At 46.1% G+C, this 26,882-nt stretch overlaps 2 protein-coding genes across 2 annotated transcripts in view; one reads left to right on the top strand and one right to left on the bottom strand.

Moving 5' to 3' along the window:
- On the top strand, positions 1 to 24,646 carry FANCI (FA complementation group I). The gene is made up of 37 exons (XM_074837750.1): positions 1 to 84; positions 208 to 280; positions 891 to 1,021; positions 1,427 to 1,583; positions 1,660 to 1,717; positions 2,175 to 2,216; positions 2,719 to 2,842; positions 3,759 to 3,844; positions 4,022 to 4,154; positions 4,359 to 4,451; positions 4,948 to 5,084; positions 5,887 to 6,067; positions 6,654 to 6,741; positions 7,886 to 8,016; positions 8,676 to 8,746; positions 9,661 to 9,775; positions 10,161 to 10,283; positions 11,387 to 11,455; positions 12,691 to 12,792; positions 13,621 to 13,800; positions 13,887 to 14,008; positions 14,393 to 14,557; positions 15,112 to 15,291; positions 16,567 to 16,730; positions 17,146 to 17,222; positions 17,689 to 17,805; positions 18,549 to 18,600; positions 19,195 to 19,322; positions 19,456 to 19,524; positions 19,660 to 19,747; positions 20,054 to 20,238; positions 20,868 to 20,924; positions 21,005 to 21,064; positions 21,800 to 21,886; positions 22,931 to 23,026; positions 23,585 to 23,710; positions 24,509 to 24,646. Exons 1-37 carry the CDS (start codon positions 1 to 3, stop codon positions 24,572 to 24,574), a joined length of 4,017 nt encoding a protein of 1,338 aa, XP_074693851.1. The 3' UTR covers positions 24,575 to 24,646.
- The window catches only part of POLG (DNA polymerase gamma, catalytic subunit), an 11,656-nt gene continuing 8,967 nt past the window's right edge, over positions 24,194 to 26,882 (bottom strand). Inside the window, exons 22-23 of the mRNA XM_074837751.1 lie at positions 26,064 to 26,224; positions 24,194 to 24,995 (exon numbers count right to left, since the gene is read on the bottom strand). Coding sequence (XP_074693852.1) covers positions 24,934 to 24,995; positions 26,064 to 26,224 — 223 coding nt within the window. The 3' untranslated portion in view covers positions 24,194 to 24,933. The remainder of the gene's footprint in view (positions 24,996 to 26,063; positions 26,225 to 26,882) is intronic.

The raw sequence follows: 26,882 nt of genomic DNA on the forward strand, positions 1-26,882 counted from the left end.
ATGGCCCAGCGCATCCTGGCGCTGGCGGCCGAGGAGGTCCCCGAGCGGCTGCAGGAGGCCCTGCAGAGCCTGGGGGAGGGCGAGGTGCGCGGGTGTCCCGCGGGCTGGGCCCTGGGTGAGGGGAAGGGCGGGGGGTGTGCGCCGCTGAGCCCTGGCAGGCTTCTCCGCGGGTGAAGTGCAGCTCACAGCGTCCCCTTCTCTTTGCAGCTGGGCGATATGGTGACAAGGCAGGCCCTGAAGGGGAGGGAGATGGCAGCTTTGCTAAGAGGGATCTTCAAAGGTGGGTGATCTCTGAGCGGTGCTTTGGGGGGTGGGTGGGGAGGGGGACTGTGGCCCCAGCCCTGCTGACTGCCCGTGAGCCGGTGGGTTACAGGCTGGCTGCGTGAAGTAAGCGGTCAGCAGCACAAGGAAGTGTCACTTTTAGTAAAAAAACAGCCAGTCACGGCTGTCACAGGGAAACGTGACATCCAAAAATAGATATGGGGAAATAAGAAACTGGAGTAATATATTTTTAATGAACCTGTTGTAAGCGGGCTTTACTTTTGGGAGCCCTTATGTACTGTGGAGCAGAACTGAGCTGGCCAGCTGAGGCTTAATTGCCAAGCTGATTCTTCTCAACATTTTGACACTTCCTGATCTCCATCAGCAGGTTGAGTGAGCCGCAGGGTGTGATAACAAGGTTGAGTGCTTCAGCAATTTTGTCCAAGAGAGTCTCATTTCCTGTGCTCTGTTTTTTTATTTTGGTATTATTATTTATCTGTTTTTTGGCAGATAGATAAAATAGGGAGTTGCAGTCAGGTGACAGTTCAACTCTGCTAATTTCCTGTTGTTTAGTAACATGTTACTTGTGTAAATTTTTTCCCATTCTTTGTTTATTTTCTCATGCTAAGGCTCCCCTTGTTCCCAGCCAAGTGGTGTTCTCAGGAGGCTTCAGATTTACAAGCACTGCATCCCGCTAGTGGAGTCAGGGGACCTGCATTTGGGCAAGGTGTCTGAAATCATAGGACTGCTGATGCTGGAGGTAGACGCTCGTTTGGGCTGGCTTTCCTGGGCTCTGCTGGGTATTGTTTTGTATGTCGATTGAGATACTTCACTAGGCCACTGAGGAGAATGAGTTGTGTCCTTTCCACAGAACACAACAGCCCTGGCTGGTGTTGGAATTTGCTGTGTATGTAAATGTGCTTATCTTTAGATATTTAGACTTAGACTTTAAACTCCAAACCTATAACTATATCAGCTTGATTTACTGCTCTGTTCCATAACGGACAGTACAAAATAGAGATCTCGGGGCTGAATTCCCCTTTTAGGGGAACATTTCACTCTAAGAAATGTTGTCCTTTGCTGGGTTTTGGTGATGGTTTGGACATATATGTGGAGTTCTCCTGTCCACTGCTTCAGGCTCTCATGTTGTTGTATCTTCTCCCAGGCTCGCCAGCTGCCAGGCCATGCATTGGCTGAGCTTGCCACCCTGTTTGTTGATGTTATTAAAGGTGGCAGCCTGTCTAATGGGAAATCCTTGGAATTGTTTTCCACTGTTCTCACTGCATTGGCCAGTTCAAAGGAGAGCCTGGCCTATGGGAAAGGTAACCCCTCTCAGTTCCTTCTCCCCAGCCTGTCCTTCCTCTGGAATCAGCTCCTAAAAGACTTTTGCTTTTCCAGGTGAACTGAATGGGGAAGAGTTTAAGAAACAGCTAATAAATACCCTCTGCTCCAGCAAGTACGTACATCTCTGCCAGCTCTTTGTTACATGGCAAAACAGTGTGCTTCATGTTGTGCTTTGGAAAAGACATCACAATGAGCTGGATGTCACCGTCTGTGTCCTGTTCTATCGTCTCTGAATCTGTTCCCTCTGTGACAGTGCCTTCTCTGGGTGGGAAGGCAAGGGAACACCCTGTTCCCAAATCTTGTAATAGTACGGCATGAACTGGTCTCAGGAAGTGCTTCTTTTTATTCCTTTCTTGGTATTTGTTATTGTGGGGGTTGAGGCAATTCAGAACCGTTATAAGTCTGGGTGGTTAGGGTGGCAGTGGTGATTTCTGGTGGAAATCTGGCTTCTAATTTTAATATGAGAACATAACAGGGAAATGGTGACATTGAATAATTGTGTATGAGGAGGGAAGGGCTGAGCAATAATTCTGCTTGCTCATTTTTCCAACTTATTTTTGTTTTACCAGGTGGGATCCTCGGAGTGTAATACATCTTGCCAACATGTTCAGGTAATTCTTTTTCCCTTCAACACCAACACTTTCTGTGCTGTGGTCATGTCTGTGTCCTATTTCACATGTACTTTGGGGCAAGTACAAGTAGGAGGTGTGATCATACCAGGCACAACCCCATGGATGGTTGGTCGATGAACATCCACATCAGATCCGTTTGGGTACAAAACACAACTGGGCAAGCACAGCCCAAAGACTGGGTATGGCATCATGGGTTTTATGCCATGTGTGAGTGAGCCTTGGCAAATTAACAGTAAATTAATGAACAAGCATAATGTGGAGCAGATCTGAGCACCAAAAGTTGAAGAGTATCCTGGGACCGTGGTAGGGTATTGAGGGATCTGTGGCAACTGCTTCTGGTGAGGACTTTGGGAGCACTTGCTGGCTGTCTGTACATTAGGATGTTTTTTATGGGTTATGGGTTCTAGTTATGGGTTGAATCTGCTGTGGGATTCTGAAGGAAATTAGTGAAAATTATTAGGCTGCATCTTTGATTCAACAGGGATATTCCACTATCAGGAGAGGAGCTGCAGTTTGTGGTGGAAAAGATCCTTAGGATGTTCTCCAAATTAGACCTGCAGGAAATTCCCCCTCTGGTCTATCAGCTGCTGCTGCTTTCTGCAAAGGTAAAAGCTCATGGGAGCTGGCCTCCCCACAAGTATGTACCATGAGAAAAAAGTATGTACAGACTGAGCTATAGGCTGGATTTTGGTGGGGATTCGGGTTGTTCCCAAGCTGTGCTGTGGGGAGCAGGACACAGAAGGACAACAGTAGGTTTTTTTCTCCTCTAACTCCCTCTAGCCTGAAGAAGTTGACTGCTCAGAAAAAGATAAAATCTTGATCTTCCTTGTGAAGAAAGAAGGAAACCTTTGGGAAATAAGGGATGAGCACAGACCTAGCAGACAGTAGAGGATTGGTTTTTTGTGTTCTTAAATGTGGTTTGCTCACTCTCTGTGGTCTGTACGCTATAATAATAGCTCATGCAGTGTGACTGTCTTCTGGGTTGTGGTCTGACTTGTACTGGAAGTGTCTCATCTCCTGTGCTCTTCCTGCAAGCAGAGGCTGCCAATAACATCTCTGCCCTTTGACAGGATTGTCTGGCTCTTTTGCTTGCTCCATTTGTGACCGAGTCAGTGCCAAAATGATCCAGTCGAAGACAAATTATGTGTGTGTTATAGGAGGTCATTTGGGTCCACTGGCCAAAACGTATTGTTAGATTTAAGATTAGGAGTTTGAAAGCCTTCCCAATTGATTATAACATAAAGGATCCTTTCTAATTAATAACAATTTTTTTAAAAAAACAGAACATCTAAGAGCTTCAGCTTCTTCTAACTCTTTGATAAGTGCAGTCAAAAGAAACAGGCAAACTAAATCAGAGTTGCTTCATCTGGAAATGAGCTGCACAGGATCCCCCCTCACCTTAGCAATTTATGAAGGGAAATGAAGGACACCATGACATCTGTAATTGGTGTGGGAATAGAGTGTAGTTCTCTGGGATACTGCAAGCCCTGCAGTGGCTTGATGTAATGTCCTGCCTTGTAGGGCAGTAAGAAGACTGTTTTAGAAGGAATCATCAGTTTTTTCAACCAGTTGGATAAGAGGCAAAAGGAAGAACAGAGGGTTCCACAGTAAGTTCTTTCTCTGTCATCCCCTTTCTTTACTACCTGGATAATTGTAGTCATCCTGGTCTTGCCCGGGGTTCCTTCAATTTGAATTGTTAAACCTTGTACAGGTACGTCCTCCTTGATACATAAGAAATGATTTATGGCTTTGGATGGCTTGTTTTTTTCTGATAAAACTTACAGATCAGTGGACCTTGAGGTAGCCACAGTGCCCCTAGACCAGCTCCGCCATGTGGAAGGCACTGTTATTCTCCATATTGTTTCTGTTATCAACCTGGATCAGGACCTAGGCGAGGAACTAATCAAACACCTAAAGGTATGACAATTCTTCCTGAAGATGTTGAATCAGGGTTTTTAAAACTGAATTGATTATCTGTAGAAGGGATTTAATATTTTTTATGATCACAGTCATGTTCACTTTAACAAGTGCTATGATATATTTGAAGAGACATGTGCTGAACTTGCAGGACACTGCAGTTGAAGATAACAAGCTTTCTGACCATTGCTTGCCATTTTTTAGACTGAGCAACAGAAGGACCCTGGTAGAGCCCTGTGTCCCTTCAGCGTGGCTCTTCTGCTATCAGTTGCAGTAAAACACAGACTGCAAGAGCAGGTATGTGGGTGATAAGCTTGCAGAGAACTTCCATGGGGACGTACACTCCACTCCTTGTAAAGGAAAGGAAGCATGGTTAGGTCATAGTCCCATCAAAATTAGGCTTAAAATGGTTTCAGGATGCTTGTGGGGAGGCAGTTAGATCATTGGTATGCTGTAGTTTACTGAACACTATAAAAGACCCCAGAGTAATATCAGAATTTTCCAGAGTTGTGACTCCTGTGGGTTGGTATTGTAGGATGAGAAGAAAAACAATGTCTTTTTCTAATGTTTTGGCTCTGTGGTGGCCACCTGAAGAGCATCTGGCAGCAAGTTACCCTCTTTGAGGCACTTAATGAAGTTGGTGTATTTGTCCTGAGAAAGAAGTGAGTTCAGATTTTTGGCAGGCTGTACTGGAACTTGTGCTCTGGCTGGTGCTCTTACTGGAACATACCCAAGACTATGCAGGTCCCATTTCAAAGATCATTTCCTCACAGTCAATGATTTTACGTTCCAGATATTTGATTTCTTGAAAACATCAATCACAAGAAGCTGCAAGGACCTGCAGTTCCTTCAGGCCTCCAAGTTTCTGCAGGATTTGTTTCCTCAACAATATGATGTAACTGCTGTAATTCTGGAAGTGGTGAAAAATAGGTGAGTTCTTGCCACGTGCTGCAAAATGCATTAGTCTTTGGGAGGGGGAGAGGTTCAGCCTTGCTAAAATGCTCTGGGGTGCTAAATACTGCTGGCAGGGAACAGGGTCAAGATCCAAAGTTTTTATCCCAGCTTTATACTGGTGAATTAAAAAAAAAAAAGCAACAAAATGCAGCTGTGTAAATCGGCCCCCTCTGCCTCAACTCTCGGCATCTGGTGGTACAAAGGACTGAAGTGATCAGGACCCTATCTGCTCCTCGCTGGTAAAGCAGCTGATGGTATGAGTCATGCTGCTGGCTCTAGCTTGTGCTCTGATCAAGGGATGAGTGATAGGTTCACTGTTTTCTTCCCGTTTAGTCCTTTAAAAGTCCTGTGGGATAGCTCTGTGATCTGTCACCAGTTGTCCTTCAGCTTGATGTGAGGCATTCCTCTTCTGTCTTCCTCTCCGACTTGAAGATCTCAGGATCGGTGAGACATTTGTGCATCCTGATTGTAGCCTACTGTCACATTCAGATCAGACCTGAGTGCACATCATTCCCCATAGCAAGGAAACCTTTTGACTGGAAAGCAAGTCTGGTGGTTGGAGAACCAGGACTTCAAGACGTGCTGAACACCTGTCCCTCAGCTTAAAGACAGTCACGGGGATTGTGAGGGATTTCATCTTCCCAGGCGTGATCAAGCATCTCTCAGTGCTGCTTTGGACCTGGAATGACTGCAGAAGTTTCAACTTTAGACTGCTCTAATCTAAACCTTTTCTGTGACTAAGTTGTTTCTTTCGTGGTCTGTTTAATGTTTTCCTCAGTGCATTTGGCTGGGACCACGTCACTCAGGGCCTGGTGGATCTTGGCTTTAGCCTAATGGAATCATATGAACCAAAAAAGCCCTTTGGAGGAAAAGCTGCTGATACCAGTTATGGCCTTTCAAAAATGCCAGCCCAGCAGGCTTGCAGACTGGGAGCGAGTATCCTGCTGGAAACATTTAAGGTAGTGTTTGTTTTGGAGAGGGGTTTTTTGGGGTGGAGGGAACTCTGTTCTTATTCTCTCTTGGTAAATGGTGTCAAAATGTTGCCTGCTCCATCCGTCACGAGTGTTACAAACAATACTAGATTTAGTCTTCTGTTTGCCCCTGCCAAGCTGGAAGAGGCCATCCTCATAAAGACCTAATCCTAATCTGTTCCAGCTACCATGATACTTGTGTAATCGCTATTACAGTTTCCAAGAAACTGCCAAGAAGGTAGAGAAATTCAGAGGCACAAAGAAAATCTGTCAGAGATGGGATTGAAACCAGCATCTTCACTGAAGTGGTAAATTTGCATCCCACAGACGATTTGACCCATTATGTTCGGAATGTACTGTTGTGCCTCTCTGATATGCTGCTTCTGATTGGCCTGGGATGAAATCTGAATTGATCTGTGTGAATTTAGCTGAAAGAAGACTTTGGCAACCAGTCCCAGCTTTCCTGTCAGATCTGGATTTGCTCTGAATTGCACGATGCCTGTGCTGTGAGGTACAGGAATATCTTAAATTTATGTAGGTTTTGATTTTTATTTAGCGTTCTTTCTCATTTCAGGTTCATGAGCCTATCAGAAGTGATATTCTTGAGCAGGTCCTCAACAGAGTCCTCACAAAAGCAGCATCTCCTGTCAGCCACTTCATAGGTAACAGGAAACAGAGAAATGTGTCCTGCTCTGTGGACACTCAGACCGTAGCTTCTCAGAACAGAAGGGACCTTTAAAGCTCATCTAGTCCAACCCCTGCAATGACCAGGGACATCTTCAACTAGATCGGGTCACTCACAGCCCTGTCCAACCTGACCTTGAATGTTTCCAGGGATGGGGCATCTACCACCTCTCTGGGCAACCTGTGCCAGTGTTTCACCACTTTCATTGTAAAAAATTTCTTTCTTATCTCTAGTCTAAATCTACCTTCTTTTAGTTTAAAGCCATTACCCCTTGTCCTATCGCAACAGGCCCTACTAAAATATTTGTCCCCATCTTTCTTTAAGCCCCCTTTAAGTATTGAAAGGCCACAATAAGGTCTCCCTGGATCCTTCTCTTCTCTTAGTCTGAACAACCCCAACTCTCTCAGCCTTTCTTCATAGGAGAGGTGTTCCATCTCTGATGATTTTTGTGGCCTCCTCTGGACCTGCTCCAACAGGTCCATGTCTTTCCTGTGCTGAGGACCCCAGAGCTGGACACAGCACTCCAGGTGGGCTCTCACCAGAGCAGAGCAGAGTGGTAGAATCACCTCCCTTGACCTGCTGGCTGTGCTTCTTTTGATGCAGCCCAGGACATGGTTGGCTTTCTGAAGTTCCTGCTGAAGTGACATGAAGCCAAGAAAATCAGTTCTTCCTTCCCCTCTTACTGAGGTGTCAGCTGCATCAGATTACCTTGTATTCATCGCAAGTGAAAAATATGTTTGTGGGCAGTTGCCATGGAACAGCTGACACACAGAAAGTTGGTATCCATCAGTCAGTAACTTATTACATGTTCCTAGCCTTGCCTTCCTCATCCCTGGGCAGGTGCTGGGCAGTCGCTGGGGCTGCTGAGATGCCTATGCTGCAGCCTCTTCTCTTATCCCTCAGTGCCCTCTGGTGGGATGAGGCCCTTCAGCTGGGTTGTGAGCGTTTTACACTCGGTGCCTGCAGCACAGATCAGATTTTCGATGCTCACCCTATCACGACCTCTCTGTGTAATGGAAGGGCTTTGGTTATTCTGTAATTGTTGGCTCTGTAGACATCTTTTGCTCAGACTTTTCTGGCCCCCTGGCAACAGCTGCTCCTTTTGTCCTTTTATTTTTCAGACTTGCTGTCCAATATTGTTGTATCTGCTCCTCTTGTGCTTCAGACTTCATCCTCCAAAGTCACAGAGACCTTTGACAATTTGTCCTTTCTGCCCATTGACACAGTTCAAGGGCTCCTCCGGGCAGTACAGGTAAAGCTTTGCATTTTTCCGTGAATATCCTTGCTAATTTAATTCCAGTGACAGCTCTAGGCCACAATTATATGCATGATCTAATAACCCTCTTCATAAAATAAACCTTCGTACTCTGTTGTAGGTTGTTTGATGTAACATGGAACTGTTCTTCAAGCGTGGGTTTGCATGTGCCCTCTAGTAAAAAGCATGCGGTGTGGTCTGGCATGGTCTGAAACTGCTCTGTGCTGACCTTTCATCTGGAAGATGCCCAGATGCTGCACACTGTAGAAAACTTAATTATACAGTGTTTAGCTGAACAGCTGTAGCTGTCACATTGATTTTTGATTTTTCTTCTTCCAAGCTCCATGTCAGTATTTCTCTGCCTGGGCTGAGATATTGTCCTGGCATTAAACTTTTACCTGCTTCATCCAATCTGGAGATAACAGTTCTTTTCCCAAATGCTCGCATTATGTCCTCACTAACCAGCTAAGGTGTCTCACTGCTACAGCTCTCTGGGCTTCATTTGATATTGTTTTAAAATGTTTTGGTTCTTGTACTGTACTGATGACAGTATTGGAAATGCAGGGCCAGATGGGCCTGAGGAAGATGAGCTCATGTGCCCCAAGGGCTTGGCATGCCTTAGTGCTTTTCTCTCCAAAGTATATCTTCCTTTCCAGCCTCTGCTCAAAGTCAGCATGTCAGTGAGGGACTCCCTGATACTTGTTCTCCAAAAAGCTATCTTTTCCAGGTAAGCTGGGAAGGGGATTCTTTGAAAAGATTCATTTATGGTTTTGGAGCAGATGTATTTTTTGTTTGTTTTGGCTAAGTGTCTTCTTGCTGTGTTCTTCCCATAACTAGATGGTGACATCTCCTACCCCTTTAGCTGTAATACAGTCTCAGCTCTGCTGAACTGAGACACAAATCCCAACCCCCAGCTGGATGGGCTTTGGAAATTCAGAAAGCTGTTGGAAACTCCAAATAAGTAGGCAAAATTAAAACCAATTCCAACATGTGTCTACATAGCTGAGCACATCCAAATGGCGGGGAGAGTGTGGAATGAACCACTGATCAAAAGGCTGAGCTGCCACCTTCCCTCTGATCTCTTACAAGGTGGTAGAGAAGCAGGCTAGTTGTCTTGGTTATGCTTCGAGCAAACCATCCTGTTGTCTTCATAATGCTGTGATCATAGACTGGATTTTGTTGGGCAGTGGCTGCCTGGCTATGAATAGAGACTTCATAGCTCAGGATTGATTATTCAAGGCAAGGGACTTGGTCTTGGGAAAGACCCGGGGTTTCAGTGAGCAAAGCAAAACATCAGCTTTTTATGAGGAATTTTCCAACTGAGCTCTGTGAGACTTTTTAATTCCAATTTTCAGGGGACATTTAATGCTTGGGCCTTGGCTTCGGGCTCTCCTTCAGTGTGAGCATTGCACGGACAGAAAGGAGATTGAATGTTGTGAGGGTGTAGAGCAAGGGAGTTCCCAGCAAACTGCAGAGTTCTTAACTGCTTGGGACTGTGCTGCCCTCTTGGGGAATACAGTTCCACTGGGCCTGGTCACTCTGTATTTGTGAACCCTTTTCATTGCTGAGTTGATCTTGTATTTACTTTTGAGCTCTTGTTTCCATTTTTCCTTATGCTTCTCTTCTCCCCCTGACTCACAGGCAGCTCGATGCTCGTAAAGCTGCGGTTGCTGGCTTTTTGCTTCTGTTAAGAAATTTTAAGGTTCTGGGCAGCTTGTCCACTTCCCAGTGCAGCCAGGTCATTGGTGCCAGTCAGGTAAGTGCTGTTCTGCAGTCCCTGGTGGGGACATACGAGACAGTCTTGTGTCTAATGTGTGCTGTTTGAAACAACTCAAGAGTGGAGTGTTTCCCCAAAATGGAAACAAAACTTTGGTAAGGATTAGTCCTGAAAGGAAAGCTTTGGGAAATGCAGTGTGCAAAGAGAAGCTGGCCTAGGAACGTTGCGTCTCAGAGTCACTCTCTCTTACAGCACTAGTATTTGGGGAGCATTCACACTGCTCCATGATGATGATGAAGAGCCTGGCAGCACACTAAGGACTATTTCAGTGATTGTTTAGGGGCCAGGCCCCTTATCACCTTGCTTCTGTGTTGTGATATTTGAGAATTGTAACCAGTATAACATGACTAATATTCCCTCTCAGGTCCAGGCAGATGTTCATGCCTGCTATAATTCTGCAGCTAATGAGGCCTTCTGCCTTGAAATCCTGGGCAGCCTGAGGCGATGTTTGAGCCAGCAAGCGGATGTTCGACTCATGTTATATGAGGTAAACATGGTTTCTCCAATCTCCTTTTAAACAGCCACTAGCTCTTCTGTAGTCTGGTTCTACTGTAGCCCCAGGTAAATAATGATCACATTATTGTGGAAAACAACCTATCATCTCAGTTATGTTCTTCATGGGACACAGGTACCAAGGACTACATTTATTTTTTTTCAAGCCTTCTGCTTGTTTTTATTTTGGACCGTTATAAGCCCAAAGACACATTGGTGTATCTTCCTCATCTCATGCATTGCTTAAGGGCAAAAATGCATCAAAGTCTCTCTTCCTGTGGTGTGGCCTAGGAAATGGGAAGCATGTTTGATGCCCAGTGAGGAGGAGCATTATAACAGGCATTGGATAGATGCAGAGTTGCTAGGAGTTAATGATGGGCTCCAAAGAAAACCCTGACTTCTCCCTGAAACTTCCTTAGAGACTGCATCAGGGATCTGTCTTTTCTCCTCTTCTGCAAGTTTCTGTAGGGGCTTGTCTGTCCCTTAAATTTCTTGTGACATATGGCTTAATATAAAGAGCCATTTTTGGGTGCGTATCTTAGCTCCTGAGGTAACCATGGGGTACCACCTTAAGAAAAAAACCTGTTCAGGTCAGAGAGATTTTGTTTCCTTCTTGATTTGGTTGGACTGACCTTTGGTGAGCTGCAAGTTTTGGGTATCTTCATCACTGTTGCTATAAGCCTTGTGCTTGCTTTATCCATCCACTGAGTTTTCTCAGTCTGAAGGATTTTTTGCCTCCTACAGTTTCCCCACTGGCTTGTTTTGCCTTTGAAGCAGGATTTCACAGTTTGAAGTTGGATCTAGTGCTAGTGTTAAATAGCAGTGAAAGTCACTCTGGGCTTGATGCCACTGCTGCTAGGGAGATACAGCTTGTGAGAGGGCCCCTGTGAGGAAATTCATACTCTTTCTGATTCATACCTTCTTTCTGTGGTGCCTTTGCTTTGCCAGGTATGGGGTTTTACACTGAGCGCATTGTTACTTCCTCATGGTTCCTTGCGGTGCCAGAGGGTCGTTGCTGTCTTATGACGCCAACTTATTATGCACGTGGTTCGTTTTCTTTGTTGTGTAAGCCAATTTGTCCTTCCTTCCTGTCTTCAGGGTTTTTATGATGTCCTTCGCAGGAACTCCCAGCTGGCCAGCTCTATAATGGAAACACTTTTGTCCCAGGTAAAGTACTGCTACATGCTAAGAATTCGGCACTGCAACCAGTATAGCAAGAAATTCAGGTTAAATACTGGGGAAATAGATCTCTCTTACACTAGAAACATGTGTAAGTGCTGTGGCACTTCTCTAAGAAGGTGTTCAAATCCCTGCTATGTTGAGAGGGCAGACTAGGTAAACGTCTGGAGACTGGTTCATATCCTATCACAGGGTGGAAGAGAAAGGATCTCTTGGAGCCCTTTCCAACCCTTCAGTTCTGAGATGCTGTGAGAAGTGTGAGCCCAGAGAAGTGCTTTGTGCGCTCCCTGTTCCTTAGCAGTGCACAGCAGTTACCCTCCCATACTTCCCCAAGGATGTGTGCTGACACAGTAATTATTGTTATTGCTGTCCTCCCATCGGGAGAATACCCAAGTCCCTGTAGGATCTGGGAGGATTAACTCATCCCCCAACAGTGTTGCTCATGGCAACAAGACAATCACATTTCCTCAATCCATTGGACAGGCTGTGCTTTCTTTGAGACAAGTAATTTTCTTCCCTTTAATCATCTGTAGAGTTCATGCTGACTAATTCCAGCTTTCCCATGACAGTATAGGGTCTGAGAAAGGAACATGAACAGAGCCAAGGCAGCTTTTGGGTAGCAGAAGGCACTTAATGGGAACTTGGTGTAAATGTATAAAATCTTATAGCATCATTATATATGTAACTTTCCCTATTCAGTTCTGATTCTATATCAGTACTTGGAGCATATCTCCTTCCTGTGGTGTGCTAAACAGCCAGGAATTGGTGCAAGCATGGTCGCTCATGGATTTGTTTTAGTGCCAGGTGTAGCCTCCATAACTGTGTGCACTCTTGGGCCAGGAGGCTGGGTGCCATAACAGGGCCAAGCGGGTGACGGGCAGCAGAAGCCATTACTTTTCCTCGCTCTTTAAAGGATGGGTGGCACTGTGGGTGAAGGGCAAATGATGTTGCATGTTGAGGCAACACAACAGCAAGTGGTAAGATAAACTTGTCTTAGGGGAGTGATGTGTCCTGGCTGAGAGGTACATAAGCAACTCAAGAGCAGATTTTAAGCACTAATAGAGCAGATGATGTGGCTCGTGTACATGTACAGTCCCATTATTACAGTGCCAGTTTTTGCTTTGTAGAATGGAGTACAAAGATTATCATGTTCTGTTTTCAAACAACCTAAGAGCTCAGTTACCAAGTAACTGGTTATTTTTATTTCTTGTTTTCTGTGACAGATAAAGCAATATTACTTGCCCCAGCCAGACCTCCTGCCTCCACTGAAACTTGAGGGATGTATTATGGCTCAAGGAGATCAAATCTTTCTGCAAGAACCACTGGTAAGAGCTATACTGGCTGGCCATAGCTGCAAGCTTGTCTGTTCCATAGCATTTTAGTTGTGCCGCTACATGAGCTGAATACCTTGTGTTTCTTCAGCCTCTTCTAGCCTGGAGCAATTCTTTTAATGACAATAGAGCTGGGCATCTCACGCCTGTCTCAGGCTATCTATTAAAGCTCCACTAGCATAGTGGTTTAGGGGACCTGTGTGAAAAATGCTCTAGGAATAGTGTGGTTCTGTTATCCTCTACTGAGCTCATCTGTTGGGGTTTTTTTTTCCCCTCCTTCAACTTAATTCCATATAAAATAGTCGTGCAGTGTGTATGTGTGTAGCAGGGGGAAGAATCTGCCCTTTGGTTTTGCTCCTTTGAAATTGTTGGAGATGAGACCTCAATGATTCATTGGATTTCTGAGGGAACAAATTCAAATTAATCATGTTGTTTTCCCCTAAGGAAGCTTCCGTGCTGTGCTGCAGTAGCACACCCAGGAAGGGAGCAGACACTTCAACTAGAGCAGGAGCCCTTTTGGAAATTCCCTTTCCATCTCCTTCAGCAGTTGAGGTAGCTGGGTTGAGGGAGCAGTGGGAGTTAAGTCTTTACATCCCGTATAGGCAAGCTCAGGTAGACAACATTGAAGCTGGAACTGGGTAGCTGTGTGTAGGATTACAGACCCCACCATTCTAGGAATGAGGCATATTCTTGAGGCTCACGTGAACCTCCAAAGGCAGCTATGGCTCTTTGCATCCAACTACAATAGTCTGGCCTGTGTCCACTTCTGCCAGTGACCTCCAACTAGAAGGCTGAGTGTGATTGTGTGGCTGCTTCCTTCAGGCCCATCTGCTCTGCTGTATCCAACACTGTCTCGCCTGGTATAATAGCACTGTGCATCTATGCCAAGGAGCTGAGGATGACGATGAGGAGGAGGATGTGGGATTTGAGCAAAACTTTGAAGAGATGCTAGAATCTGTCACACGACGAATGATCAAGAGCGAGTTGGAAGACTTTGAACTGGTAAAATCAGATTTTCAGTTTGACTCAGTGGAAGAAGACACTGAGTTCTTGTCAGGTTTTGAAAAGATTTTTCGCTTGTTTCTTAGGATAAATCGGCAGATTTTTCTCTGTCTTCTGGTGTCGGTGTAAAGAATAACATCTACGCCATTCAGGTGATGGGAATTTGTGAGGTCCTGATTGAGTACAATTTCAACATAGGGAATTTCAGGTAAAACATCAAATATTACCCTCTGGCATTAGCTGTGCTATACTGTGCCTAGCTCTTCAGAGTACAGCCTCATTGCAAGCACAGGATAACAGTGCAGCACAGAATCAGAGTGATGTTTTCTGAGTGTGAAAACAGACATTCATAGAACCTTGGGGATTGTCTTCCTTTTGAATGTCATGTGTTGTGGGAGATGAGATGTGACATTTTGTAGAAGAGCAGGTCAAGGAGGAATGGATGTATACATTGTTAGGGAGGCGGGGAGATGTCATATGTCGTGGTTTTATCATTTAGAAAGTGTCATTGTGTAATTTGGCAACTGAAGCTTCAAATGGAAGCTATAAGACTGGATTTTCTCCATGAATGCTTTCTACTATTTCATTGCAGTAAGAACAAGTTTGAGGATGTCCTAGGCCTCTTTACATGTTACAACAAACTCTCTGAAATCCTGAAGGAGAAAGCCGGAAAGAACAAATCTACCTTGGGCAACAAAACTGCACGGAGCTTCCTGTCCATGGGTTTTGTATCTACTCTGCTCACAGCTCTGTTCAGGTGAGAAGCTGTCACATCTGGCGTAGCTTTAAGGCCTGTTCACAAGCTGCTTTCGTGGTGTCTTCGTGCTGGCTGTCTGGTGTGCTGCGTGCACAGTATGGGCACTTTCACTGCTGTACAAAGCGTGTGTGGTAGCAGCACTTGTTGTCTGGAGAGCATCATAGTCCAGGCAGGAACCATGGCTGTGCAACTCCTGGTATTGACAAACCAGCTTTCCTGGACCTTGCTTATGACTTGTAAGACCTCAGAGAGTCTCTGCTCTTCCAGTCCTGGGCCATTCCCCAGACAACAGACTCCAGTGTTAGAGCTCCAGTCCTCTATGGAACAAAGCCAGACATCCATTCAAACCATGTCTGTTAGTGTATTTGGAAAGGCTGGTGGAACTCTATCCTCCAAGTGTTCATTACAGGCTACCAAAACAAAGGGTCTTTTCCACCCTGAATTCAGCTAATGATTTTCTTTGTAAATGCCTATTTAGGTTTTGAATCTCATAGGCCATCCCTGTGCTTTTTCAGTGCATCCTCAATTCTCTGACAGTGCTCTTGATTCTTCAGGGACAACACCCAAAGCCATGAGGAGAGCCTGGCAGTCCTGCGCTCCAGCACAGAGTTCCTGCGCTACGCTGTCAGTGTAGCTCTGCAGAAGGTGCAGCAGCTGGAGGAGACAGGACAAACTGATGGACCAGATGGACAAAATCCTGAGAAGTTGTTTCAGAACCTCTGCAAAATCACACGGTGAGTCACTGTGGCATGTGAAGACATCAGCCCTAAAAAGCAGCAATGTGTTTTGGGGATTTTTGATTCTCAGGTAGAGTTTTGAAAGAAGAATGCAGTCTATAACTGTTTCAAACAGTTATTATTACTGGGTTGAGATCCTTGCCTTTCTTTGCTCCTGAGAAATCAAGTGGAGGCGCTACAGTTTCTGTGCCTGAGTGAGTGATACAGCTCTAATAATGGTATTTGGCCTGGAAAAACCAAATGCCATCAAACTCTCATTTTCAGCCTCTTTCTGACTTTTGGTTCATCACTCATTGTCACAGAGGAGGTATGATGGTAACAGGCTGGATTCTTGAAGCCTCTGGTATGCAATGAAGTTAAAATTCACTTCTAGCTACAGTATAAAACAGATTTGTTTAGGATTTTTGCAAGATGCTTGAAGACATTCATGCATCTAATCCTTTGGAAATCCAAGAATGTTAACCATGTAAATGTCTTTTGGGATCTAGGTCATATCTACATGGGGTCTTTTCAGATCCCAGTCAGCAGAGAGCACAAAATGCAAATTACCCCTGCCATGAATAATGTCCATTTTGTGTCTTGCCCCAAATAATAGAGGCTATTTTTGTTGCAGTCATTAGGACTGCATATGAGCTACATGTCTTGCGTGTTTGGACATTGAAGTAGAATAAGATCGTCTGTGCGGGCGACAGAACTAATGAGAAGAAAGTAGAGGGAACAAAAAAGGGAAGAAGTGGGCTTAAGGGAGCAGGGAAAAGATGTTTGCCTACAAATAGAAAATTCTCCTTTGGGCCAAACAATTTTGCTTTCTTCAAAGCTTTTTTCCTTTGCTATGCCTGCCTTTACCTTTCTGATTTTATTTATATAGAGCCCTATAGTGATATCTGACACTTCACAGATTCAAACTGCCAAGAGAAAAACTCTTTTCGTCTCTGACAGATTTGACACCAGTGGTCAGCGTTTGGGTAGTCTAAGACAGAAGGAAAGACGGGTGGAAGAAATGAATATATAAAGATGGACTTGAAATGGGATTGGAAGGTCCCTTGACACTGCAGGAAAAATGCAGTAGCTGTTTTGCTGACACTGAAACAAAATCTTTTTAAAAATGGATCTCTTCTCCCTCCACTCTCCTATAGGAAAAGACCTTCCAATTTAGTTATATTAAAAATACGATCCTAAGAGTAGAATCTGTGATTAGCCCTGTTCTAGTTCTTGCACTGTGCAGCCAGCTTTACTGGAGCGTGTGATGTTAACTCATCTCCCATCCCGTAGGGTTCTGCTTTGGAGGTACACTTCAATTCCCACTGTTGTTGAAGAGTCGGGGAAGAAGAAGGGCAAAAGCATTTCACTTCTGTGCTTGGAAGGTTTGCTGCGGATCTTCAACACGGTGCAGCAGCTGTATGCTGCCAGGATCCCCCAGTTTCTACAAGCCCTGGGTAGGTGCATGGTACAATTCTGCTCTGGTTTCTAGCCATTGTGTTCCAGCCCATGTGTGGGCAGTCAGGGACCCAGCGCCCGTTACCCATAACTAGAGAGAGAGGGGTCTGGTCCCTGTCTCTCAGTAACAAGGCACACTTACTAGCATTGATTTTCACACCAGAGGCAAGTTCCAGAGATATCTTTACCTGCTTTTACAGAGCTCTCAGTCTGTCAGCAGAGGATAGTGGGGGTCTGATATAGCATTCGTCTATTTGAAGTTTGCCTTTAACACATTTTTGTGCTCACCACAGTTTTGTAGTCTGTATTCCTCCTCTAGCTGTAAGCTGTTGCAGTCTTTCCCACTTTTGGAAATAAATCCTGTATTCTGCTCTTGGCATTTAGCTTTTTTCTGCACCTCTCTGTCTCTGCCAGATATTACTGATGGTGACGCAGAAGAAACGGATATTAATGTCACAGAGAAAGCTGCCTTCCAGATCCGACAGTTTCAGGTAAGTACCACTGTGTGCTGCAAGTGTTCCAAAGCACTGGTAATTCTGGCAGAAAACGGTGCTGGCTCTCTGTTGCTTGACCACAGGATTGAGTATGTGATAGCAATGGTGACACTGATTCACTGGCCATTCAGAAAAGTTTCTGATCCCTAAAGAAAGCTTCTCAGGGTGCTGTGCAGAGCTGGACTGAAGTGCACATATGTTTACAGAGCTATAGGGTCCGTCAGTGCAGCATAAACTTACCTGAGTATTGTAAAAGTCACACTGAATCATGCGGGTCTCTATGTAAGCACTCATAACAAAAACCAGCACTCGCTCTTTAGACGAGTCCTCTTTTTATTTTCTTTGTCATTCTCCTTGTTGCTGATTCCTTTATCTGCTGTAGCTTCTCTTTATTTGCTTCTTAAAATGGCCATACAACAAGCATGCACACTATGGGGCTCTTGTCTTTCCTTCCCCTGATCAGAGGTCCCTGGTAAACCAGTTCAGCCATGCTGAAGATGATTTCAGCTCCAAGGAAACACAGTCACTCATCACAGTCCTCTCCACTTTGTCCAAACTCCTGGATCCGGCCTCTCAGCAGGTACTTCACGACCTTCCTGGGGCGGCAGGGATGGGTGTTGTAGCCATAGGTGTGGGAAGAAGATTATCAGATTGAATTGACATCTGAGGGCTCTGACATATGTGTGTGTGTTCTGCCTTCTCCTGCAGACCAGACCTTGTCAAAGTGACATTTTTGTTACATTATCAAGCACGCTCCTGTCAAACACCTGCAAGGACAGTTAAGAACAAGTTGTCTTCCCACCCTACTCCAGCACGTTCTGATCCTGCCTTTGGGCACCTGGAGTCTGAATGACTTGTTTGCCTGAGCAGAGACTCCTAACAGAGCCTAGCTGTGGTATGGCCTCCACGTGGGAGTAGAGCCAAAAAAGGCCAGCAGACTTGTGACCCGTCCAAACTGGCTCAGTGCCTAATTCCTTCCGTGCAAGGAGGCATTTTCTAAAGTGCCCCAATTTTACAAGCTAGGGACTGCACTAAAAGTGTGCCAGAAGTCTGGAGTCATCATTTACTTTAAATTAAATGGAGCTGTTACTCTGTCCAAGGGAACATATAGCCATTCGCCTGTCCTGGATCTCAGCTTTTCACTTGTTAGTAGGTTAAGTGTCCCTTGTGAAACTTCACAGAGCATGGCTGGGTGCCTTGCTGCCAGAAGGGGACTGCTCATCTCCCTTTGCTGTGATTCATTGTCTTGAATTTTTTTTAATCATTAGTTTTGTGCTTTGAATTCTGTTTCAAAGCCATGATATCTTTTCTCCCCTTACACAGTTTCTTCAATTCCTCACTTGGACAGTCAAAGTTTGCAAAGAAAATGATCTTGGTAAGTAAGCTTTCGGGAGCATATTTAGATATGATATATCAGGTCTGTTGTTAGACCCTTCAGTGCTCTGCTGTTGTCTGTCCTGGTTTTACCTCTTTGTTACAGATACATTCAGGTCCCATTCTGTGGCAGATTGCCATGACATTGTGGTTATTTGCATGAGTATTAGGGAAGAAACTCCATCTCTATAAATACTAGCATTGCTGAAGGAAGAGAAGCCACTTACTTGACTTTTCTCCCTTGTTATTTAGCACATCTGTTGCTCAAATCTGGATTTATACTCTGGAAAGATATTACTCTTGCCAGAGTTTGTATTGCGCTTCCTCAGGGCTTCTGGTCATTTTTCTGAGCTGACGGCTCCAGTGTGCCATACTTCCCCCTTGCAGTATTATATGGGATGCCCGATGCTGTAAACTCTGCTTTTGTAACTGTGGTATTTTGATAGGATTTTCACCTACTGTGTATCTTTTCTGGGAATGCAGACTATTAAATCCATACTGAATCTGAGACTTTCCCTCACTGGATGTCTGATGTTCCTAAATAGCTAGGGGAGCTCTGCACCTGGTAATGTGTTTTCTTTTTCCTTCCCCACAGAGGATATAGCCTGCTGCAAGGGTTTGCTGTCTCTGCTCTTCAGTCTCTATGTTCTGTACAAGAGTCCTGTCAGTTTGCTGCGTGAACTCGCACAAGACATCCACGCTTGCCTGGGAGACATAGATCAGGTATGATGCAGAAGCAGCCTAACTCTTTACCAATTAGTGCTGTCAGGGCAGAATTGAGTGCGCCTCTGGTGCAAACTGTGTGACAGCAGCTGAAGTTTTACCCACTAGAATTTGTTTTCTTCCCTCTGGCCAGGACATAGAAGTGGAGAGTCGGTCCCATTTCGCCATAGTGAATACCAAGACTGCAGCCCCTACTGTCTGTGTGAGTCAAAATAGTGTGTCTGGAACAAGCTGCAATGTCCAGGGCTACTCTGCTACAAGTGGCTGGTAGATTCTTGTCATGCCAAACTCCTTCAAAAACCATTTTTGTTATTGGTGTTTCTGTCACCTTTCTTAGCTGCTCGTTCTGGGTCAGGCAGATAAGGTCCTTGAAGAGGTGGACTGGCTTATCAAGAAACTCACCAGTCTGGGATCAGGCACATCAGGTAATAAAAGTGGTCCATTTCTTACTGTTATACCTTTGTCAAAACCAGATGAAGACAGGGACCCAAAAGATATTTTGGGATTTTGAGGTAGCATCATCTGAGGGCTGGTTAAACTCTCCCTTGAGCTGGTTCCAAGTGAACGATGTAAGATAGAAAGTGTGGTCACAAAATCCCTCCAGTGATTGTTTTCCCTGTGCCACACTGGTGCTTTGTGCACCAGACACAAAGGTGATCTTTTGTGCCTCCCACCTGTGTAACTGGCTTCATTAGACACACATTCACCAGGTATTCATGTCTGTCTTCTAGAAGACTCTTCTCAGGCATCAAACCAAACCCAGGCTCTGGAGAAAGGTGTAATTCTGCAGTTGGGAACTCTACTGACAGTTTATCATGAGCTGGTACAGACAGCACTCCCTGCAGGGAGCTGTGTGGACACGCTGCTGAGGAGCCTCAGCAAGACATACGCAATTCTCACCTCCCTCATCAAACATGTGAGTGCTGCTCTGCTGACAGTGGGCTGGCTGGGATCTAAAAACTCTTTTTCCCCATCTGCTACAGCAAGCTCACAGTGACCCCTGGCAGCAGCTCCGCTCAGGACCGCGTTGTTGATCTCTTGCGGGAGCGGAGTCCTTATTCTGTTGGCTTTCATGCCCTCAATTTTGCGACCTTTCTGCAGCAGTTCTAATTGTACCAGTGGAGACAAAGGAAAGCTTTTTCTCGGGCTGAATTTAGCTGTGCGTGGCTTGGAGTGGCTCTTTCCCGTGTATTTTGTCGGTTCCTCTGTACGCAGCTGCGTGCCACAACGGACGGCACTAGCGGTGTTCTCGCAGTGCTCGGCAGTCCTGCCCTTGCCACTCGTTCCCATCTAAGGCTTGAAGCATCGGACCCGGGGAAACTGTGCCATAAAAACGGGACAGTGGAGCTAGTTTGAGACAAGGTGGTGAATTCCCTTAGCTCTCACACAGCTCTGGAGTGCAGACATGGCGTTTGGGATAGAGCAACCCACTGGGGAGGATAGTTCTTGTAAATCCTGCCCTCCCCGCTGTGCCGTTAGATGAGCTGCTTTGAGCCCTGCCTGGAAACAGCCTACCTAGAAGGAACTATTCTGTTTTCCTTGCAGTATATCCAAGCTTGCCGCAGCACCTCCAGTACCATTCCGGGGAGGCTAGAAAAGCTGGTGAGTGTGAGCAAATTGCTGGAGGAAATGGCTCATTGTCTTGAGTTGGGAGTAACACCAACCTCTCTGCTTCTTCGCAGGTGAAGCTCTCAGGTTCCCATTTGACCCCACAGTGTTATTCATTCATTACTTATGTCCAGGTAAGGCCTAAATTAACTGTGGCAAAAGTCTATCAGTCAGCATCAGGCTATCTGATGCCGAGTGGTGTATCAGCTGCAATACATGGGCACCTTTGGGGATTATTAATCTTCTTGACAATGATTTGAGTTTCTTGTATTTCAAGCTTTACTATGTCAAATAATAGAGTAAGGCTTTTCAGCACCGTTGGGACCAAGCATGTTGATTTCTGCTTGAGCAGGGAAGGAAGAGTGTTTGGGGAGCTGGTTTATCTTTTATTTTCCCACCTCTGTTCATGCCATTTTTATTTTTTTTGGACGAGATTAATACTGCTGTTAACCACAATGGCAAATAAAGGTCAACAACACTGCAGTCATCACAGTGTAAAGTAATGTGGGTGCCAACAACTGCAGAGCTGAAGATGGGATTTCGCTGTTTGGAGAGGAATTGGATGCTTGAGTGAGGAACTGTACAACAGACATGGCATATTGGGGAAGGTGTAGTGGTGTGCAGAGCTACCACTCCTGGGGACTTCTCACCCATACATATTTCTGAATGTATAAATTATGAAATTAGCTTTTCCTTCCTTCTGTTTTTGAGATTACCCCCAAACCCATCCTTCTTGTATCTTGTATGACCTTTCTGCCATCTAGCTGGACATGCTGTTAGCTGGCCAGAGCCAGGACATCTCTGGCTTTACTTGGCTGGCCTTTCTTCCCTGCTTACCCTCTAATGCCACATCTTTTGGCATCCTCCAGAACATCCACAGTGAGAGCTTAAGCTTTGCAGAAGAGAAGAAAAGGAAGAAGAAAGAGGATGAAGCTGCCACAATCTCCACAGTCATGGTAAGATTGACTCACTCTCTATTAGAACATGGGCTGTATTTGAACTTGGGATCATACTTCAAGGCTTGTATTACCTGGTGGCTTCTTATAGATCACCAATGAGAAATTGTCATTTGAGCCTGTAAGTAAAAATCAAATTTATTGTACCTTAACTTTGGAGAAAAGTCTAAAAAAAACCCCAAACAAATAAAAAAACAACCAAAAACCAAAACCAAAGCCACCTTCACTAAATGCAGCATAAAAGCTCACAGACATGAAACAAAGGTAAAGTCAGGATGATCTGTCTTGTCTGATATTTTATCATTTGGGGTAAGCTATGAAATTACAGAAATTGTCTAATATATCAGAACCAATACTGCACTCTGTTTAAGTGTTTCTTAATTTTATCAGTACATTTAAAGTAGTGGCTTCCACTAAACTAAGGCAGTTGAGAAGGGCGGGATGATTTGGTTGGGAGCAAGTGAGCAGGCCGGCAGGTTCTTGGTCTCTTTATGACCTTTGTTTGTGCTCCCAGCCAGCATCTCCTTTGTCTTCTCAGTTGTCCCAGACACTCCTGTGATGTTAAGGGTTTAAAAGCCACAAGCACGATCTTCCTAGCTGTTCCCCGAGTGTATGGAAATGGGCTGAAATGCTGCACATCCTTTTACCACTCCTGGCACCATGGGGAACAAACATCAGTGGTGGTAAATAAACAGGGCAAAAATGTGGTGAAACAGCAATGTGCTCATTGCCTGGAAGGCAGATGCTTGTGATGCCTTTGCAGAGCTGGAGCAGAGGAAGCTTTGCTCTGGCTGTCAGGTACATCAGGGCTGTGGACTGCAGTCAAAGTACAAAACAATACACGGGAGAGCCTCACTGCAGAACCGTTGTGGGAGCCAATTTAAAACCAGTAACAAACTGGCAAGGCTTGCTGGGGCAGGACTGGTATGGAGCAAGGCTACTGAAGATGCTTTTCTAAACTGGAGTGTTGAGCTCTTCATGTCATGCTGCAGCATTGTTGCTCACTTCCAAATCTGATCTGTCACCCTCCTTTCTGCATTCCAGGCTAAGGTGCTTCGGGACACCAAGCCAATCCCAAACCTGATTTTTGCAATAGAGCAATATGAGAAGTTCCTAATTCACCTCTCCAAGAAATCAAAGGTAACGTAAACCAGAGCTCTTCTGTGACCTAAATTAGGTGGGACAGTGGCATAGTGGAGGGCTATTGCTGTTCCACCTTTTAAAATCTTCACTGCTGCTCAAAGCAGGAAAGTGTAAGGACCTTACCACACTTCCAGCCTTTGCCCCAGCTCCTGGCCCAACACTACTGGAGTGCTGTCACACTGGCAGCAGCAGCTGGCGATGGCAGTACTCGCACTGTGTGCTAAGTTTCTGCTTATCCAGAAACTCACACCTAATGCTAGCTTTCCTCACCCTGCTCCCTCAGTCTTGTTTCATAAGGAGATAAAGGCACCACCATGAGATACTCCATGAGAGTGAGAGTAACTGGTAATCACTTAGCTTTTACAAAACCATAAACAGCTCACTGGGTTGCATGGGGGCAGGTGGTTTTTCACCTACTTTTTGCTTCAGTCCTGCATTATTGCTATGATGGACTCAGCCCCAGTGCTGTGCAACGCACCAGGCAGGGTAGAAAATTAAACTAAGATACTAATGGCATAGTGTCCTCTCCCCCTGGTTTCACCTTGGTTGCTGCAGGTGAACTTGATGCAATACATGAAGTTAAGCACCTCCCGGGACTTCCGCATCAACGCCTCCATGCTGGACAGCGCGTTGCAGGAGCGTAACACGGAGGATGCTGAAAATGAGCCAGACAACGACCAGGTCAGAACTCAATTTAGCTGCTTTTACTGACATGTTTCCCCCTCTTCTGAGGCCAACTGTATTTGTGAGCTGTTCAGGTATGTGTGAAATCAGGACAGTTTGTCTTCCCTGGGTAAGCTCTTGCTTTAATACTAAGGTGATACAAAGGAGTTAGTCTGGCTAATGTCCCCTACACTCCAGGCCTCTGCCTTGAGTGACCTTCATTTCCATGCACCAACTGTCTGTAGCTCTGGTCTTTGGGAAGTGAGACTGCTCTTAAGGCCTTGCTGAGGCAAACAACAAGCAGAGAGGTCTATCAGCATTACCTCTGAGGACCTGCTGGCTGGCCAGGATCAGACCTTTACAGCATGATGTGGACTGGTTTTGTAGATAAACAGCTGGCAGGGCAAACGCCTCAAGGCATTGTTCTCCTCTCCTTCCTCTACTAGATAGTGCTGGTGAAGGCAGCACAACCTGTGCTGGATAAAAAAAATAATCATCTACTTTGCTGATTGTCCAGGTTTTTATTGGTGCTTCTGTCCATATTTTCCTGAGTGTTTCAACAAACTAAAACCCAGCACAAACAGTCCCTGTCCTGTGCCCTTCATAACCTGGGGTCTAAGTTCCACCATGAATAGGGGGGACACAGAGAAAGTCTCAGTGGGTGAGAGGAGTCCCATATTCAGGTCATTTTGTTAGGGAGGAAAGAGCTAAATCCTGTTCTGCACATCTGGTTTCTTGCTTTAGGTAAACATTCCTTAGACTAAACACACCAAAACAATCACGCTGTGTACTGCTACCCTCTCCCTCCCTCTCCAGAGCAGCACCGCAGAGCAGACAGATGAGAACCAGGAACCCAAAAAGAAGAGACGGCGAAAAAAGTAAAGCTGAGGTTGCTGCTGCCTCCTCCCACAGTGCCTGTTCTGGGGCAGGCTCACCCTTGTCTCGGAGAACTGCATCTATGGAGACGATGGTTTGTTGTTTCTCTTGCCAAATACTTGTGAGTTCTTCCTTTGTGCCCACGGGCACGCAAGCAGCAACTCTGGCCCCCGTCTTGAGTTGTACAGCTGGCTACTGCCCTCTGAAGCGCCTCTGCTATTCGAATGTGCTGCTATCAAAATCTTCTTCCCCGGGAACATCCCTTCTTACAGCAAAAAGGAAAGAGAGTGACCAGGACCTTCTGAAAGGACAGCCAGGCTCTGGCACGCGATCTGGACAATTGTCATTCTGGCACTCTAGCGTCATCACTTCTTCTCCAGCGAACCTTTGGTTATTTCAATTAGCTGATATATATCCAGTGCTTCTCCTGGAAGACAATGGGACAGTCAGTTCCCTGCCTTCTGCAGTACACTCAGACTGTGTAACATAAGAGTGACGGTCGTGATTTGCTTTAGTTCAGAGCGTGTAGCACAAAAAGCCCTAAATTTATTCAAACTTCTGGTTTGTGTGGTGGTGTGAACGCAGGAACCAGCACCAGTAGGAAGCTGGAAACACGAGCTGTTCTGCCTTGGAGCTGAAGCGTGGTGCTGTGCGCAGCTCCTGAGAAGCAGAGGGGCGACAGCTTCCTCGGGCAAGGCTGCTTTTGCTGTTATGTTTTTGCTGACCCTGATACGATGCACTTGTTTAATCTCCCTTTTCGCCCTGTTTCTAAAAGCACCCTTTGCCTGTAAGACCCCTAATAAAGGTTATTTAAGGTGGAGTGTCTGATGTGTCCAATGACTGAGAGAAAAAAATCTGAGGGCAGGTTCTTCTCCTTATCTGGGAAAATACTGCCGCACATGGAGGAGGTGCTGTTTAAAGCTGCTCCCAGCCAAGAGTTAAATGTTTGCTTGCAGCCCTTCGAGGGTTATAGCGAGTGCAAACGGGATGACTCTAGGCCTTGTTGGGGAAAAACACAGCAAGGCCCAGGCCGGTCTCTGTGCTGAGCTAAGGGGGAGTGGGGAAGGAGAGAAACCACTCGAGACTGAACAAGTTTGGGTCTGCAGGGAAAAATATCCAGGGTTGTAGAGGCACCTCATTTCAGGGAGGGAATGTTTCCATCGTGGCTGTGTTACAAGCGCACAGGAAGGCTCCTCTCTGAGGGGCACAAAGCACACGTGTGCATGGGATAACAGCCAGGCCCTGCTCATCGCCATCAGAAATATTTGGCAGCAGCAGCACGAACTACTTGGGGACTGAGAAAGAGGTAGAGGGGGGCTGGCAGGGGGTGGCGGTTGCCCAGGTGGGCAGAACGATGCATCAGGAAGCAAAGGGGCTCAGGAGGTGCCTCTGCTGCACAGAGGAGCCCTCAGGGAACGGCTGCTTAGGCCGAGTGCTCCGCCTAAGCTGGGGAGGCTTGTGCAGAGGGGGGTCAGCTCGCACGAACACCGCTCACCTTGAGGGATGCCGTACTTCTTCTCCATCCCGGTTGGATTTGATGGCGTCGTGCAGGTCATGGTCACCTCTTTCCTTAAGCACTGGTCAACATCCACTGCGCTGAAGAAAGCCACTGACTGGGGCAGATCCTGGAGGCCCAGTTTGTAGGCAAACATGCACCTGGAAGAACAAGAGACCAGGTGGGATGGTGCCACACATCACCCTTGGCCTTGTCACACCTGGCTGTGATCAGCCAGAGCCTCACAGAGCACTGGTGGCCATCACTAGAGGTTACTCTGCACCCACGTCCCTCAGCAGCTGGAAGACGAGGTGCTGCTTAAGTACCAGGGTGGGCAGGAGGGTCAAGTATTGCTAAAGTGGATGTGGGAGGAACAGAGCAACGGTACATTGAACCTCCGCAGAAGAAAGGAAGAACCCAGCCCTCCCCTGCTGGCTAATCCTCCCAGCCAGAGCAGACGCTGGATTTTCCCAGCAGGAAGCCCTGTGCTCGCAGGAACCGGCACAAAGGCACGAACGTCAGGGCGTCTGCCCCCGCCGCACCGGCACAGAAAGGCTGTTTGCCGTATCCCTGCCTCGGCGCAGGAGAAAACAGCTCAGCTTCGGCCGGCTCCCGTATAACCAAACACCCCACAGCGCCGGGAAGGGGATTTGGCAAAGCTGGATGTGCCAGAGCCAGATCGAAGGGAGCCCTTTGAGGTCAGGAGCTTTCTAGGCCGAGCTTAACTTTGCATGAGGCAAGGAAGCAGCGGGAACGCCCCACGCTGCGGAAGGGCAGCAGCACAGGTGCTCACAGCAGAGACAAGCCATGGCCCTCCCT

This window comes from Strix aluco, chromosome 12 (assembly GCF_031877795.1).
Source record: "Strix aluco isolate bStrAlu1 chromosome 12, bStrAlu1.hap1, whole genome shotgun sequence".
In the NCBI taxonomy this organism is placed as follows: Eukaryota; Metazoa; Chordata; class Aves; order Strigiformes; family Strigidae; genus Strix; species Strix aluco.